General features: G+C 44.1%; 1 protein-coding gene across 1 annotated transcript; it reads right to left on the bottom strand.

The window, feature by feature from the left end:
- Nucleotides 1–1,223: 1,223 nt before the first annotated feature.
- LOC310710161 (trace amine-associated receptor 13c-like) lies at nt 1,224–5,490 on the bottom strand. The gene has a single exon (XM_083510733.1). The coding sequence runs from the start codon at nt 3,737–3,739 to the stop codon at nt 2,657–2,659; it is 1,083 nt and encodes a 360-aa protein (XP_083366859.1). The 5' UTR covers nt 3,740–5,490; the 3' UTR covers nt 1,224–2,656.
- Between the last annotated feature and the right edge of the window lie 11,760 nt (nt 5,491–17,250).

Raw genomic sequence — 17,250 nt, forward strand, 5'->3', positions numbered from 1 at the left:
GGGCTCAGCGCTGCTCATTTACGCAAGCTTTTTGCAACATTGACATGGTGCTGCAAAGTTAATGAGAAGGTAATGAACTAGCAGCAGCAGCAGCAACAACAACAACAATGGCATCCTATTTTCCCACCCCACCCCATTCAATACTGGTTTACTATTTCCAGGTTTGCTTGTTTTTTAAAAACAAAAACTTACCATTTTCTGCAGAAATGGTAGCTCTGTTTTAAATGAGAAAATTATATGGGACAGCAACCAGTTCTGCAAGTTTGCAACAGCCCTGATTGGCTAGAACCAGTGATATCACAAAGCCACTACTCCTCCCCATAAAAGCTGTGCTGAAAAAAAATCTTGAAGTATGTAGGAGGGAAAAGACAAGTGAGTGAACCAGTATTCTAACTGCTGTTAGTTGCTTTCCAAATACAGTGGAACCTCGGGTTATGTACCGTCCTCCTTACAAATGCTTCAGGTAACGAGCTCCGCTAACCTGGAAGTAGATACCTCTAGTTGCGAACTTTGTCCCAGGATGCGAGTGGAAGTTATGCGGCGGTGCCACGGCAGCAGCGGAAGGCCCCATTAGCGAAAGTGCGCCTCATGTTAAGAATGGTTTCGGCTTAAGAACAGACCTCCGGAATGAATTAAGTTTGTAACTGGAGGTACCACTGTACAAGAGGAAACTGAACTGAACCTTGCAGAGAAACATGCAGTGACACTTGTTTTTGGCACATCTGTATGCATTGAATTCTCTTTCTGGACCGCTGCAACCAAGTTTAAGGAAAGTTTAAGGCAATAGTTGCAGGATCCATTTCTGTTGCTTGTCAGATCACTGGAAATCTATGATTTTGGAATTATTATTATTAATATTATTATTATTTTACTAATATACATATTGAGAAAGAATGGCACCTAAGTCAATAACCAGCACAAACCAATGCCACTTCAAAACTTACAGAATCCAGGTAGCTCAGATAACAAGATATTGCTTTTGCCAGTGTGTTTCCAACTTAGCTGGAACAAAGCTGCTTTTCCTGAAGCTATCCCTTTCAGGGCTGATGACTATTCAAGTGCTGTTGAAAATCAGAGACTGGACTGGGAACCTGTGGCCCTCCTTGACCACTGGACATGCTGGCTGGGGCTAATAGGAGTTGAGCCCAACAACATCTGGGTGACTACAGGTTCTCCATCCCTGCCGTAAATGAACTGTGTGCATCTTTTCATTGAGGCAATGCTTTTAAAATGATTGTGCAAACAATATTTATTCTTTTTGTCGCATTCTATTTAACCAAGGGAAATTCATCATTAATGAGTACATTCAGAATGGTGTATGTTATCAAGATAGCCTCATACAACAAATACTGCAGTTCTTTTAAAGCAGCCAAATAGGAAAAGAAGTCATAACAGAGGATTACACAGAGTGAGAGCCTTTGTAAACATCCACCAAGCCTTGTGAATGCCGGATGAAAGGTCTATCAACAAAACAGTTATTCAGTCTATCACTTAATCGTCTCCTTAATATTACATCACTGTCACGTATTACAACTTCCCATCTTTTCAACATCAACATATTATTTTTTTTGTAACAGCAACCATGTAAAACAGATAAGCTGCCCCCTAATCCAATTTAATAAATACTTCAACATATGATCAGGGTAATTGAAACCTTATTCTTCTATACTGCTGAACACAACTGGCACATTGCTTGCAAAACCTTCCAAGTTGGTGGTCTGGTAACCTTGCTTTATCAAGAAGTACCAGCTTCCCACTCTTTCAATGCCTGTTTAAATATGACCATGTTAATTTCCAATAGTGATTCTGAGTTCAAAACCATAAAGAAGATAGTTGTTTTGATTAAATTAACCCAGAATAAAGGATGATATCTTAACTCTGTGCCAGCAGTGCTCCATTTTTAAGAGTACAGTGTCTCTGGTTTTTGTAGAATGTGCACATTTAGAGTCTGAGTAAATTTTATATGTTGCATGCTGAAATACCATAACCATATTTGTGATAATACAGCAAGCAATAACTGCACCCAAGGGCCATTTTTGGTAATTGTATTGTTGTTTTCCTTGGACTTGGATCTACAAAGGGCCATTTTCCAAGTTTGTACAGAGAAGAAATATTCTGCTCTCTAGATTTCTGGGTTCTGTGGGGGTTAAAGGCTCTGTTCCATCCCTTTTCCTCTGCTTATTTATGTAAACAGGAACCTGGTTAGAACAATTTTTGAGAGAGCAGCATGCTTCTGCACTCTGCATTATAATTCATGCCCATAAATCCATGCTGCATTTATTCTATGAAATCCAGGAGGTCTGGCACTTCAAGAGAAGAGCACATTTCTAAAAGATAACAGGACCAGCTCCATCATTAGGAAGAGTGAGGTGGCCACTTCAGGCAGCAGGTTCTGTGGGACAGGGGGTGACAGTGACACGTTGGAGGCAGAGATGTGTAGGCTGTGTGATCTGTCCTACACTCCTTAAACGAGCCAATGTTCAATTGTCAATTCCATACATGGAAATAAGGGGGCCATCTCTGCTGGGGGCCTTTACCTCAGGCAGCAAAATATCTCTGGCCAGCCCTGTCCAAAGGAGCTTGCAGTGGACTAGGATAGGGACTGCACATCCCAACACAACAGCCACCCTAATCAAAATGGCAGACACCAACTGTGCTATCGGTTGCTCTCTGGGCGGAACATCTTCTTGAGGACTGCCACACAGGCAGGGGCAGAGCTGTGCTCCTCCTGTGAGCAGGCGGCATCCTGAGAGGTCGATATCAGAACCGGCTTGTTGAACAGCTCCCGAACCCCCTGACGGAACTTGGGATCCCAAACACTGTAGATGGCCACGTTCCAACAGCTGTTGGAAGTGAGGATCCAGAAGGCGTAAAAGGAGAACTTGCACCACTGGTATCCCACTACTGACCCCACAACAAATACCGCAATGGGGAGGAAGGAAATGGAGAAAGCAAAAGTCAGAATGCCAATGGTCTTGGCAGCGGTAATGTCTGAGAAGGAGACCTGGTTGCTACCACCCTGTGCCTCTTCTCCCAGTTGCTTCCGTTTCTTGCAGTATTGGTGGACGGCTGCAAAGGTGACGGCATTGATTGCAAAGGTCCCACTCAAAACTGAGAAGTCAAAGACCGGGTACAGTAGCATGATATTCCAATGGGATTCAGGCGGCTTGTCTGTTGGAAAGGCATAGTTGCACATCTTGCTGCAGGCATTGTACTGGAAGGTGATATCAGGGCTGGAGAGCAAGGGCACCACGGCCAAGCAGCAGCTCATGGCCCAAGAGGCCACAATGAGCCAAATAGTCCTGCGCTTGGTGATCACTGCTTTCCTGTGCAGAGGCTTCAGCACAGCTACACTCCTCTCGACCGAGAGCAGAAAGATAGTGCTGATCGAGACAAAGGTGCAGCCTGCAAAGATGGGCCCAGTGATGAAGCAGGCAGGCTTCTCATATTTATCCATCTCTGGTTCCATCCCCCAGGTCAACCTGTTCACCTCCCTGTAAACAGAGTAAGGCACGACGATGAGCCCCACCGCCAAGTCAGCTAGGGCCAAGGAGGCCTTCAGGTAGCCTTGGGAGGTTCTGAATTGCCTGACACGGAAGAAAACCAGGAGGCTCACCAGATTGCCGAGGCTGATGACCACCACCAGGAGGACCATGAGGAACAGCTTGAAGATGTCCCCAGCAGAGGCCTGGCTCCAGTCTGTGCAATTGGGGCTCCTGCCACTGCTGTTTCCCAACATTGACCAGGTTGTATTTTCTTCCTAAGACAATCAGGGAGCTACAAATGTTACAGGCTAAGGTTTCTTCACCTCTGAAATTCCATGGGAGGTGCTTCGCAGAGTGCTTTCTCCATATGGAATTTCCAGAAGCGGAGTTTGCAAGAAATAGCAGCACAAACAATTTGAGTGGAAGTCCGGTTCAAACTGCAGCCTATTCACAAATGTAGAATCGACTGCTGTGCCCGCAAAGATGTGAAGTGCAGATCCACACAGCAACAAGCTTGAGGTGCCAGTCAGGCTCCCACACAATCTACTGTAATGAGTTCCTTCTCTCCTTCCCTCCCTCCCACCCTCTCTCTCTCTGTGTCACACACACACAGGAGTCTAACTATAGTAGTGGATAGTTCACACAAGCAAAGGATTATTCAAAGATCATCTGCAAATACTGTGATCTTGCATCACTTTGTTCAAAACGCACGCGTTGATACTGCAATGTCACACAAACCCTCAGATTTTTGCAGAAGCATCTCTCAGGCACACCTTGCACACGCGCGCACACAAATATAACAACAGACCCGTCCCCAATCTTATATGAGAGCCCTTGAAGTATTCAAGTGGTATTTGCCCTGGGATAATACTATGAGAGGTAGGTTGCAGCTATCCGACAGACTATCGCTCCCTTCTCCCTCTCTTGAAGAGAACTTTCCGTGCCTAGACCTACTAGGGTTACAGCAGCCTCCAGCGTATTAAAAGCAAGAAAAGGGCGAGTCTTAACGTTCCGCCATAGATTCACATGCTGGCAATTTCTCGCATCGGTGAGAAGTCTTTACGCGGATTATCTGCACAGTCGTCTCCTCAAAACAAAGCAAAGGAACAAAGCAATCCTTGGGCCCTTTCCTGGAGTTGCCATTCAGATGCGCTCCGAAGCGGCTCCGCTCTTCTGGAAGGAACGTGCGCTCAAGCGCACGCAAGCGAAAAAACCAGCACAAACTGGGAGACCCATCAGCCTGTAAGGCTCTCTGTTCGCTCTCTCAAGCTTTGCGGCGCTGCGCGCAGCTCCGAGCTGTTTTCATCCTCCGTCTCTCCCAGCATCGCTAGCCCAACGGCCGCCTCAAAGTTCAAAGCACCCTTGGCGAGAGTCCCTGCGCCAACTCCGCTGCGCTCCCGTCCTGCGGCGAAGAAGCGGCGCTCCGGAGGTTGCTCTAGAGACCGGCGACACCCTTCCCGCGACAAATAGCCTCTCTTCTGCAACCCGAAAATGTGGTTACCCGAAAATCCATGCAACAGGTTCCTGGAGTTTCCAAAAAGAGGATGCTGCTGGAAACATTCGCCACGCGCCTCCAGATTGAATATGTCCAGCCCTCTCTGCTCTCCAGTCCTTCGGCTGCTCAACCAAAGCTAACCCACGCGCCTGAGTTTCCAGGTCTTCTTGCGTAGCTGCTTTTGGCGACGCCTCCCGCCTCCGGGGACTGGGTTACGGACGGCTCTTGCCCCATCGGGCGCTCCCTGCTTTTCTCACCTAAGAGAGCAAAAGGCGAGGGGGACTGCAGACTGGAGACGCGCGAAACAAGGCTGCCGAGATTCTGGGCGAGATTATTTGCAGTGCTGGGGGCGTTGCTCAGATTTCCCCCGTACTCGCCGGCTCCAGTTTGGGCAGAGGGGGTGTGCGAGGGGAATGGGTGTTGCTCCACACATCAGAGTCAGATTCTTCGGGGAGCGCGTGCGTGCGGGTGCTCCTAAGGGCGTGCTCCACATTGGCTGGCGGAACGCAATGTTGCCACAGGGGCGTTATCGAGGGTTGTCGCTCTCATCCTACGATCGATCAGCTGTTTCCCATTATTATTATTATTATTATTATTATTATTATTATTATTATTATTATTATTATTATTATTATTATTTCCTCATAACAATTCGTTGGACAAAAGAAACCTCTCGAAGACCAGTCGAATGGGCGTTTTCCCTGCACCGCTTTTTAATACCGGACCAGTTCCATACATTCGCGAAATTTATTGCTAATGCTAAACCCCTTTTGTCATAAACATTGCTACGTCTCTCCCTCCCTTCCCAAATTGCCCTTCAGAGAGAACTTAAGAGACACAGTGGTCACGTGGGGGGGGGCGGAATAGAGGGGCAGAATCCTAGAATCGGAAGAGACCCCAAGGGTCATCTAGTCCAACCCCCTGCGATGCAGGAATCTCAGCTGAAACATCCATGGCAGATGGGCCAAGGTGCACAGGTGAGTGCCTGTTTGTCCCATCCTCAGATTTCTAAGGAAAATGGATGATGTGGTGGCACCCCGGTGTCCAGCCTTCTCTTGGGTGGAGTCCTTTCTTTGAAGGGGTGTCCTGCATGTGTTGTCTTGGTCTGTTCTCATGTAGAAATTCACTGCAAGGTGAGTTGGTTGTTAACTGGACTTTATCTCCAATGTGGCCTGGGTGCCTGCATTGAGTAGAATCCAACCTCTCCTGCCAGGCCACATCTTTAAGCAAAGGATCATAACTCAGTGGTAGAGCAGCTGCTTGACAGACAGAATGTCCCAGGTTGAATTGCCAGCATCTCCTGGTAGGGATGGGAGAACCCTCTGCCTGAAACACTGGGGAGCTGCTGGATAATCACGGCAGATAATCTTGAGCTAGTGAGCCAATGTAAGTCGGTTTCCAGTGTTCTCTGAGTCAGCTCTCCAGGAGCCAGCCTCCTGAGTCATAGCTGCTTCTCTCAAATGCCAGATATTTAGCTGATAACACACATATTACACCCCCACCCCACCCCACCCGTCTACCAGTAAAACATGAAATGAAAATATCCCTAGATGTTTACAGCAAGGAAGCAGATACAGGGCTAAATCATTGCTTTCTACTGTGCAACACAGTCCTCCCATCCTTTGGGTTTGAATTTCCTTCCATACATTGAATAGGTGTTTTGGGTGGGTGGGTGGTGGGCATTTTCAGGGCAAGAACGATGGGTGGGAGAGGTATATTTAACTTTTCCCCCAGTTGCTAGTTTTGCTCCTAGTGAGGTAGCAAGAAAACTGCTTGCGTATTTGCAATTTGCAAAGTTAGGCAGGGTCTGGTATGGTGTCAAATAGTTTAAACAAGCCAGAAATTCCCAGAATGATAACAGACACTTCATATTAAAACTAAAAGTTCTCACTGTTTTTCACATTTCTCAACCAACAGAAGCTGTTTCAGTAAAAGATTAGTCCTTGTCCTCATTATGTCTCTCAAAGAAGTCTATTCATCTCCTGATGGTTAAAATGTGTTAATGATCTGCAGATCCTTCACAAACCCTTCTCTTATAATATTGGCCGTCCAGACGTAAATAATCTCTCACAGTAAAAGATAAGTTGCTCACTTTAGATTTTCAACAGAAGTTGGTTAAGTGATCATCTATCAAGTGTTTGTGAGTCCTCTCCAAATCCTTCAGAAACAGGAAGTGCAAGCCATCCATCTGGACAGAGAACAGCATGAACTTCAGAGTAACTGACAAGCATGAAATAATAATGTCACAGTACTTGGCACCATTTCATCCTGCCTAATTTTTTCACTCTATCCTTGGGGGCGCCCTAAGGATGAAAAAGCCTGAGAAGATTTGTCTACTCTGCATTCCCAGCACTGTTATCAACCCTCACTGGAGCCTGAGGGAAGTGTAGTTGGTCTTGAATCAGGGATCTAGCTGCCTGGCTTTGGCCAGACATCCTATTCACTGTGTGTTCATGATGGCTTTTGCTCATGCTGCACCTGTACGTTTCTGTTTTTTAAAAACTGTTTTATTAAATTTGCTTAGTAACGTAACATTATTACATATATTCTGTAAACAAAGAATACAAAACACAATTCATTCATACTACAATGCATATCTACATAGCATTAATATACAGTGGTGCCTCGCAAGACGAAATTAATTCGTTCCGCAAGTCTCTTCGTCTTGCGGTTTTTTCGTCTTGCGATGCACGGTTTCCCATAGGAATGCATTGAAAATCAATTAATGCGTTCCTAGGGAAACCGCCTTCAGACCAGGTCCGGGGACAGTCTGTCCCCGGACCTCTTCTGAAGGCTGGGGGGGGGACAAGGGCTTTTCTTCCCACCCCCAGCATTTTAAAAAAACCCCGGGACAGCGGAGGACTTCTCCGCTGTCCGGGCGATCTTAAAATGCTGGCGGGCGGCATTTTAAAATCGCCCCGACAGCGGAGGACTTCTCCGCTGTCCGGGGCGATTTAAAAGCCCCTGGGAAGGCAGGCAGGGGGGACAAAGACTTTTGCCCCCCGCCCGCCTTCAGAAGAGGTCCTGGACCTCTTCTGAAGGCGGGTGGGGGGCGAAAGTCTTTGCTCCCCCCCCCCCGCCTGCCTTCAAAAGGTGTCCCCGCGGCGGCGGGAGGTGTCCCCTGCCCCCCGCCCGGCTTCGGAGCACCGGGAGAAGCGATCTCCCCGCAGCCCCTTGCTGCAAAAGACGTCCGGGGGCAGCAGGAAGCGAAGCGCTTCTTCCCCGCTTCCCCCGGACGTCTTTTGCAGCAAGGGGCTGCGGGGAGATCGCTATCTCCCCGCAGCCCCTTGCTTCAAAAGAGAAGACCCGCTGTCCCCGGGGCAAGCTTCATTTTGCGAAGCAAGCCCATAGGGAAATTCGTCTTGCGAGGCAACTCGAAAACGAAAAAACCTTTCGTTTTGCGAGTTTTTCGTCTCGCGAGGCGTTCGTCTTGCGGGGTACCACTATATATGGCTTCTGAAAAAGGGTTTACATAACAAAATCCATTCAAAATACCATCCGGTTTACCATTTTTCCTTTTTTTCTCCCCCCCCTCCCTCCCCACTCCAACCCTCCCCTCCCCGCCCGGTCAGGCCTTCCTTCTTCATATCTTTATGCATGTACACAGTCTGTTCATTCGAGCTTGTATGTTAGGGTTGGCTTCCCCTCTTTCTATCCAGTTCTTATAAAAAGCCCATTTATTTGTGATTCTTTAGCATTTGTTTTCCCATCTATCCTCTGCCACTATCTGTGCAAATATTTCTGATTGTACGTATTCAAAAACATAATCATTCCATTTTTCCATTTGGCCTTTTCTTTCCATCCCAGAGCAATAACTGCCATTCCAGCTAAAATCATAATCTTGTACAACTCTTGCTTATTACTTTTTACTTTGTTATTTCCCAGTATTCCCGAAAATAACAAATCCCTATTAACTTCCATGTTTATTTGAAATAATCCAGAAATTACCTTTATAATCTTTTTCCAATATTCCTTAACCAGATTACATTCCCACCACATGTGTGAATGTAGTCCTTTTTCCTGACCACAATGCCAGCATTTCGGACTAAACCCTTTCACTATATATGCCATTTGTGCTGGAGTTCTATACCATTGTAATAAAAAAATTCTACTTAATTCTTTATACTTTTCTATTTTAATATGCTGCACTTGTACATGACCCAGTTTTCCATGCTGTTAACACCTGCAAAAGTGTTAGGGAAGTCACACTCTTTCATTTCCAATCAGTGCATATCCTGCTTAAATCCTACAACTATTTATGCCTCAAATGTTCTGGTTTGTTTTTGAACCAGTTTCATTGCACTGTAGCCTCTCTAGATAGCAGTATTGTGATAGCAATGGAGAAGCCTTGGACACCAGACTAAAGCAGAATAAATCCTCCACCACTATTACTGTGGGAATGCCATGTTGCAGAGTACACTCGCAATAAAATAGCAACCTGTGGGGGGCACAGGGGTGCAAATAGGCACAGCTCGTGGGAAGAGCCATTTCTTACCTGCACTGTTGAAGGGGCAAAGTCTGAAAGCTTCCCTTCCCATGCCATGGTTTTGGGGAACCCTATACCAGCCATTTAAAAAAACTAATTGTTATGTGAGTGACACATCAAGTCCAATTTGACCCTTAGACTGTCCTTTGCCTTTATGTAACCATAGCTTCCCACTTCCACAATACCATACAAACTGAGAAAAAGTCACCTGAAGGACAAGTATTTCACTCCTGTTTTACTGGAAGTCAAATATATGGGCTGTTTACATGGGCATGTCTTAAAATAGTTCAGCTGCTGTCTTAAAAGATGTACAGACATAATTTTGGGAGGTGGTTTCTCCTGGTAGCAGACCATTATCAAGGCTGGTATATATATAAAAAATAAATTCTCCCAAGATTGTTGATCCAGCCCTGCCAGGCCTAAAGTAACATCGGAATCTTTAAATCCTAGAGCAGCCATGATGGAATGAAATGGATATAGTAGTGAAGGGCATGGGGGGAGGAAACTCCAACCTCCGAGAAAACAAGGAAAGCACTTGTGAGTCAAAAGTGACTCCTTTGAGGTACTTCTTGGGAGGTGGAAATGCTAATCTCTGGGCACAGCTTCTTATGTCACAAAGGCTGCTAGTCCTACTCAGAGTAGACCCAAGGAAATTAATGAATATGACTAATTTAGGTCCCTTAATTTCAGTGGGTATATAATCTGAGCAAAATGTAGCTGGTTACAACCCCTAGGCCTATTTCTGATCAAGATAAGATGTAAATGTCCAGACGTCCATGTACTTCCTATATATCTTTCCTTTTTGCTTTCTCCACCTTCCTTCCTTCCTCTTCTTAAAAAAAAAAAAAACACTGACAAATGAAGGCAAATAAAGATTTTGGACTGTTCCTCCACCTGCTGTCATGTGTTGCTTTATAATGATGTTTTCAGCCTTACTTAGGTTTCAAAATCTATCACACAAAGTTGTTGTTGTTTAGTCGTGTCCGACTCTTCGTGACCCCATGGACCAGAGCACGCCAGGCACTCACACAAAGACTATTCAACTAATTCTAGCTATGTTCTCCTTTAGTTCTATATTTGAAACAGGAAATGTTTGGCTATTGTTTTTGAAACAAGTGTTTGCCCAGGAGAGCTTCTGTACGAGACATCCAATAGGTGGAATGGGTAGACTAGAAAAGGCAAGTTCGTCTGGCTACCTAGACATAAATTAATGGTTAGCCATGTCCTTGCCATGGCCCCAATGGAAAAATATCAGCCAGTGGGCATGGGATAGCTTCCCAGAATTCAGTGTGTTTTGAGAAAAAATGGAAGGGGAATCTTAATGTAAACTATCCTGAAAGGTATTGTGTGCATTAGGAAAGAAGCTGGTTAGCACAGAAGTTAGTACAGGCTTATGCTTTCAGCAGTCCTACATTAAACCATCTTCCTAAACATACATGGTAATGAAAGTGAGATTTAGTCAGTAGTCAAAGGGCTCATATCCATAGTACTTTTTAAAAGTGCCTAGTTTATTATCACAATTACCTTCCTCTGCTTATTTTAAACACAGTGGCTTTTAACTGTGGGAGCTAAGCACCAGCTTGCACAACCTGCTGTTCAAACCCACACCCACCCACTCACACTCCAGAGTCCTAATGAATCCAAATACACAGCCGCAAAAAAAGCTTTTAATGGTGTTTGATGTTTTAAGGAGAAACGGATAGCACTGCAGCACAAATGGGAGGAAGAAAAGATTGGAAGACATGTGGAATGGAAAACCACACCTACAACGCTGAGGACTTCTCCCAGAATTCATGCCATGCTGTTGGAAATACAGTACAGTGGTACCTCAGGTTACGAACTTAATTCATTCTGGAGGTCTGTTCTTAACCCAAAACCGTTCTTAACCTGAGGTGCGCTTTCGCTAATGGGGCCTCCCACTGCCGCCAGCGCACAATTTCCATTCTCATCCTGGAGCAAAGTTCTCAACCCGAGGTACTACTTCCAGGTTAGCAGAGCTTGTAACCTGAAGTGTTTGTAACCCAAAGCGTTTGTAACCCAGGGTACCACTGTGCCTGGAATCCAACAAAATGGTGCAATGGAGAGACCTGGTGGGGGTTTGTTCCAAAGAGTCATAGCCTTTCCAGGATTAATGAAGCATTACCACATGCCCTAAGATGCCCTAAATTATTACACAGAATTTATATGCTATAAGAGATGCACATGATATGGATAGTTTAGGGAATTTTGAGAAGGCGGTGGTTTGTCCTGGATCTTCAGCAAGTAAACTGAGGGAAAAAGCTCAACAATTTAGGGGTCTCCCAGCCAAAAAAAAAAAAAAGATCAACAACTTTTTTGAACTTCGGCAACCCTAAGATAGATGGGTCTTTTGTTATTAACTGAAACAAGGGCTGCTCTGTAGATGGTTCTCTCTTGCATTTATACCTTGTTCTGGAAATTTGATTTAAAGAAAGCATATGCACCTGTCCATAATTAAATAATTAATGGTGCAATCCTATACTGAAGATCCATCAGTTGAGGGCCTATAGAAATCAGTGGAATGTCAACTGTGCCCCCCCCCCATGACAGAGAAAGTGGCCAAACACCTCAGATTTGCTGACAAACCCATTCTGCTTCTGAAGATACACTGATGGATCTAGCAATTATTTCCCACCTGTTTGTTTTTCCTCTCCAGGCCAAGTACACCTTGATTACAGTAGCTTAGCTTCCATGTCATGTGAAGCCATGGTTTGTTTTAAAGCATGGCTTAATTGTGATGTGCCTCCCCTCCCCTACCCCCAAACTGTGTTCTACTTGTTTAAAATAAACCACATGTGGTAAGCCAGTAATAAGACAAAGGACTTGTGCAGCAGAGCAGAAGGCATGTTCGTGATTAAGTCCAAGTTTGGCTTAGCAAGACATGCAAACAAGACATTCCATTGGCCTAGCAGCTGTGTGTCTCTGGTACTGGCATAATGTGAGAATAGGATTGCTCACTCAGTTCATTAGGTCATATACAGTTTGGTTTATACAATCTTAGGTTGCCTCCAGATTACTCGATTATTCAGAATTCATTCTGATTCATTCATAGAATTATTTGCAGAGAAGTTAAACTATGGTGGTTATTTACTGAGAATTCATTCTGATTGTTAGGTGGGACTCTGCCAGAGAGGTTGCATCAGGCATTGTTCTTCCATGCTTTCCAGTGTATATTCCTGTCATTTTCCTTATTGCAAAAGGTCTGGTTTGGAAGAGGGGCCTTGTGCTAGTGCACCAAATCAACTTTAATTGTGCAACCTCAGTTTGACAGTACAGTATGTAACTGAATCCACTTGAAAATAACAACAATCGGGAAGTGCCGTTATTGTGTGAGATTGCACAGCGGTAGAGTAGCAATACTCGTTCTGAGCCACACATAGTCCCCTTATTAATAAAACACATCTCACCTAGGAAAAAGTTGCGAAGTTTGGAATGGGTTGCAAGTGCCTTTAAAAAATATTCTTGCTGAATTCCTTGTAAATTGTTTTCTGTTTTAAAACCTATTTAAAACCCACATGAGTCACACTTATTCAACATTGTTCCACTCACAACCCCAACTCCCAGATGGAGCTGAACCCCCATATGTGAAATTATACATCTGGTCTATGGCTTCCTATAATAACTTTATGAATCACTGCTATTCATGGCCTTGGAACCAAAGCACAACACTAACTCAGAAGCCAACCAATTACAACACAATTTTTTAATATAAAAAAGCTGTGGCATTACAAAGAAAGCTAACTTCACTTCTGCCACAGCTTTTGTTATATGTTGTTCAATAAAAATTACCCCGGTTGATGGATGGCATGGTAAACCTTTACCGACTCCACCTGCAGGTAAGGGCTGATTCATACCTATGTAATGCCCCCATGAATAGACCTAGTCCCCATGGAGCTCATCTATATATATATATGTTTAAAACAATGAATGGTGTTTAAGATTATGTGAGATGCTATTAATGCTCAGCCTGTTGCTGTTTCATAGGTCGTTGTTTCACCTATGAAAGTCATCCCATTGGACAATTAATTCATGGTGTGATGAGTTTGCCAGCTACATCACAGAGAATCTTATTATTACTCAGAAAGAAAAGAAGACAAACAACTGCATTGTTGATTTGGAGTGAAAATGGAGAAGATTGCATGGGGCATGGTAAGCAGTGACTTGCTACATCATTGAACTAGGACTGTGTGAGCACATCAGAGGTGTGTTGGCTGATCTAGAGCAAATGTGACACTGGAGGCAAAACATAGCCTCCATCATGGCAAGTAGCAAACTTATCCTACATGGTCAAAACAAATAAATAAATAAATTTATTTATTCATTTTGACTGCATCAGACCAACATGGCTACCTACCTGAATCTCTTATCCTACATGGATTTGTCTAATCTTCTTTTGAAGCCATCCAAGTTGGTGGCCGTCACTGCCTCCTATGAGATCAAATTCCATCGTATTTTCTTTTTATCTGTCCTGAAACTTCCATCCTGCTTGTGTCATTTTAGTCCATTCGATTTAATATTTGCTCCCTTTGGCTTTTGGTTCTGTCTCTACAATGACCACACATGTGCAGAAATATACTGGGACCTCCTGGATGTAAAGCATTGCCACCACTGAGCTACAGCTTGCACTACTAAGGTCTTGTTGCCCTTGACAGAAACTCGTATAAAGAGACCTTCCAGCTTTCCTTGCTTTTAAGAGCTTGCTATTCTCTGTTTCATTATTCAGACCCATAGCTTTGATTTCTCTATTATTATATCCCCAGTTATTCAATTAGCAGGAAGACTTTTCCTTTGTGCTTCCAGTAGCAAAGAGAAAATAAATGGTATGCTCTGTATGAGGCATACACCACTTCTCTATAACATTAAAAGGAACAAAAAGCTGAAGGTCTGTTAGTGCAAGAGGACATCTCTTGCTAATGAAAAGCAGAAAGATGCAGTCCACTGTGTAGAATAAATCTGAGTCATCAACACTACTGGCTCTGGGCTTCCAGCAAGGGAGCGTTTAACGAACCAGTGCTTTTCTGTTTATGAGGTCATTTCCAAGACCTTGTGTTTGTATTGCATGCTTACTGCAACACCTTTATAGTCTTATCTGTGATATACAGAATTTCAGTACTAAATGCAATGGTCAATCAACCACACTATGTATGATAAGCTACTGTTTTATACTGTTTTATATACTGGGTTTGCTATTGCAGAGGGCCTTCTTGGTAGTGGCGCCAGCCCTGTGGAAAGCCCTCCCATCAGATGTCAAGGAAATAAACAACTATCTGACTTTTAGAAGACATCTGAAGGCAGTCCTGTTTAGGGGACTTTTTAATGTTTGTTGTTTTTTTGCTTCTTATTATTATTAATAATATTCTGTTGGGCGCCGCCAAGAGTGACTGGGGAAACCCAGCCTGATAGGCGGGCAGGGTATAAGTAATAGTTTATTATTATTATTATTATTATTATTATTATTATTATTATTATTACCCATGCCTGATGCAAGGAATTTGGTCAAGTGGATGTCACCCAAGAAGGACTCCAAAAAACCATCAAATAGCAAAGGAATGGAAGGGTCTGTCTGCTGTGCTTGGAATTAAGACTATGGAGGGCAAGTCCATCAATAGCAATCCTATACACCATGGAACCTCATGTAGCCAGAATTGCATAATCTGTGCACAAAATGGAGATATCAGAAAATATGGAGGAACCTTGAGGTTTGCAGAAGTCCCCCCCCCAAAAAAAAATCCTAATTGTGGCAGGGTAGAAACCCCAGAAGAGGCAGTGGAGGACTGAGCATGCTCAGTGGCCATGGAATGCTGGCTGATGATGTGGAGGGACAGAGAAGCAGGCGAGAGGGGAATGGAATGAAGTATGCTTGGAAAGGGTGTGGCCATCTTGAACAGGAGCATGGGTAAACCATGCTCGGATCCAGCAAGGCAGGTTTGCAGTGATGCTGCTGGACTACAGCTACCATCATCCCTGATTATAGGCCATGTTGGGTGGACTGATGGGAGTTGGAGTTCAACAGTATTTGGGGGGTCCACAAGTTCCCCACACCTATCTTAAGAGTTGATCAACCATTATAATGAAAAGATTCTCAGTCTTTAAACTTCCAATGATAGATTTTAACCTTGTATTGTCTTCAGCATTCCAGAGAAGGTGATTCTACAAGAGGACGACTTGTTGCATTGCCCAACCATTTTTACAAGTGCTCCTCCATATCTAGCAAGCCTGTTTTGCTGTGAATATGAATCCATTGTCCGAAACTCATCTCTTAATGTTTCTGGATTTCTTTTCTGCAGTTTTTCAGATTTTTTTTTGGAGAAAAACAGTTATCATCATGCTATCCCCCTCACCCATCTCAGTTAAATACCAACTGTAGATTCCACATTCCGCACATTTTATCATGGCGATATAAATTAAACAATCACATGGTTACTTTCTTTCCCCCTAACAGTCCCATGTCTGGTTTAAATCATCAGTGCACACTGTGCTGTTCTTGGCCACCAACCACTAGCTATCTCTCATGAACTCGACCCTGAGCATTAGCCAGAATGCTTACATAGAGGATAAGGTAGAGGTGCCAAAACAAAACAAAACAAAAATTCCTTCCAGTAGCACATTAGAGACCAACTAAGTTTGTTACTTAGTTGGTCTCTAAGGTGCTATTGGAAGGAGTTTGTTTGTTTGTTTGTTTGTTTCGACTATGGCAGACCAACACGGCTACCTACCTGTAAGTAGAGGTGCCAGTTGGGTTGGGGGACCAGTAATGTAAGCTATGGAGGTGCTGAACTCAGAACCAGGCCATGACACGGAGCTTGATCCACAGTCTGTCAACCAGAAGCCCTCTGAATCACAAGCCCCAAAACTGGGAACACCTCCTGAGCCATAGTCTCCCAGAGGGGAGATTCTCCCCTCTATACCAGGGTCCTCGTGCTCCCCAGTGCCTTCTTGCCAGTGACAGCAATGCACAAGGGAGGAGTTGGTGGTTATGGATCACAAGACTCCAGGCCAGAGGACTGCCCCTTTAAAACGTTCCAATCTTCAAGGTGGAGGCGGAGCCTGGGAATGATAGTTGGCCCCAAAGGCCTCCAATGGTGTTCCTAGTCTTGTTGAAAGTAGGTGGTCTGCTTGGAACTATCCAAGGTCCTGTACACCCGCATAACCTTACAGTACTTGCTACAACAGACTAAATCTCTTTTAGGTATCCATTGTGGTTTGTGTTTTCCTGTTATGATCAAGACATTCATTCATTCAAAGAATTATGCTCTCATAAGGCAGTTTACAGAATGACTTTTTGAAAAACACTTTAATTTACGATATGATACAATATCTTTATTGTCATTGTCCCATACAGAACAATGAAATTGAACTCAACAATTCAAATGCAGCAAATCACAGTTACTAACATTAATTTAAAGCTAGCAGCTACTACAAAGTCACCATGTCAGAATCTTAGTTACCATTTATTAACCAAGCATAGATTAAGATAAAAATGTCTTCAGAGTTCCAAAAGGCCACCACTGAAAAGGCCTGTCCCCTGGTAACAGCCAATGTAACAGCTCTTACTGTCAGGCCAGTCAGATGCTGACCATAACAGGCAGGATCATATAGCTATAAGTATCCTTCAGATAACCCTGGTTCCACACAATTTACATCTTTAAAGGCCAAAGCCAGCACTTAATCTGGTTCTAAAAATTGTACAGCATCTTGTGTCAATCAAGACTGGATGTAGCCAAAGAATGTGTCACTGTTACTAGGCCCGCTTTCTCTGGAAAGGC

This window comes from Podarcis liolepis (assembly GCF_965112155.1).
Source record: "Podarcis liolepis genome assembly, chromosome: 6".
Classification (NCBI taxonomy): Eukaryota; Metazoa; Chordata; class Lepidosauria; order Squamata; family Lacertidae; genus Podarcis; species Podarcis liolepis.

Bases quoted from the DNA above. Each gene is read 5' to 3' on its own strand.
- LOC310710161 (XM_083510733.1), bottom strand. From the start codon at position 3,739: ATGTTGGGAAACAGCAGTGGCAGGAGCCCCAATTGCACAGACTGGAGC.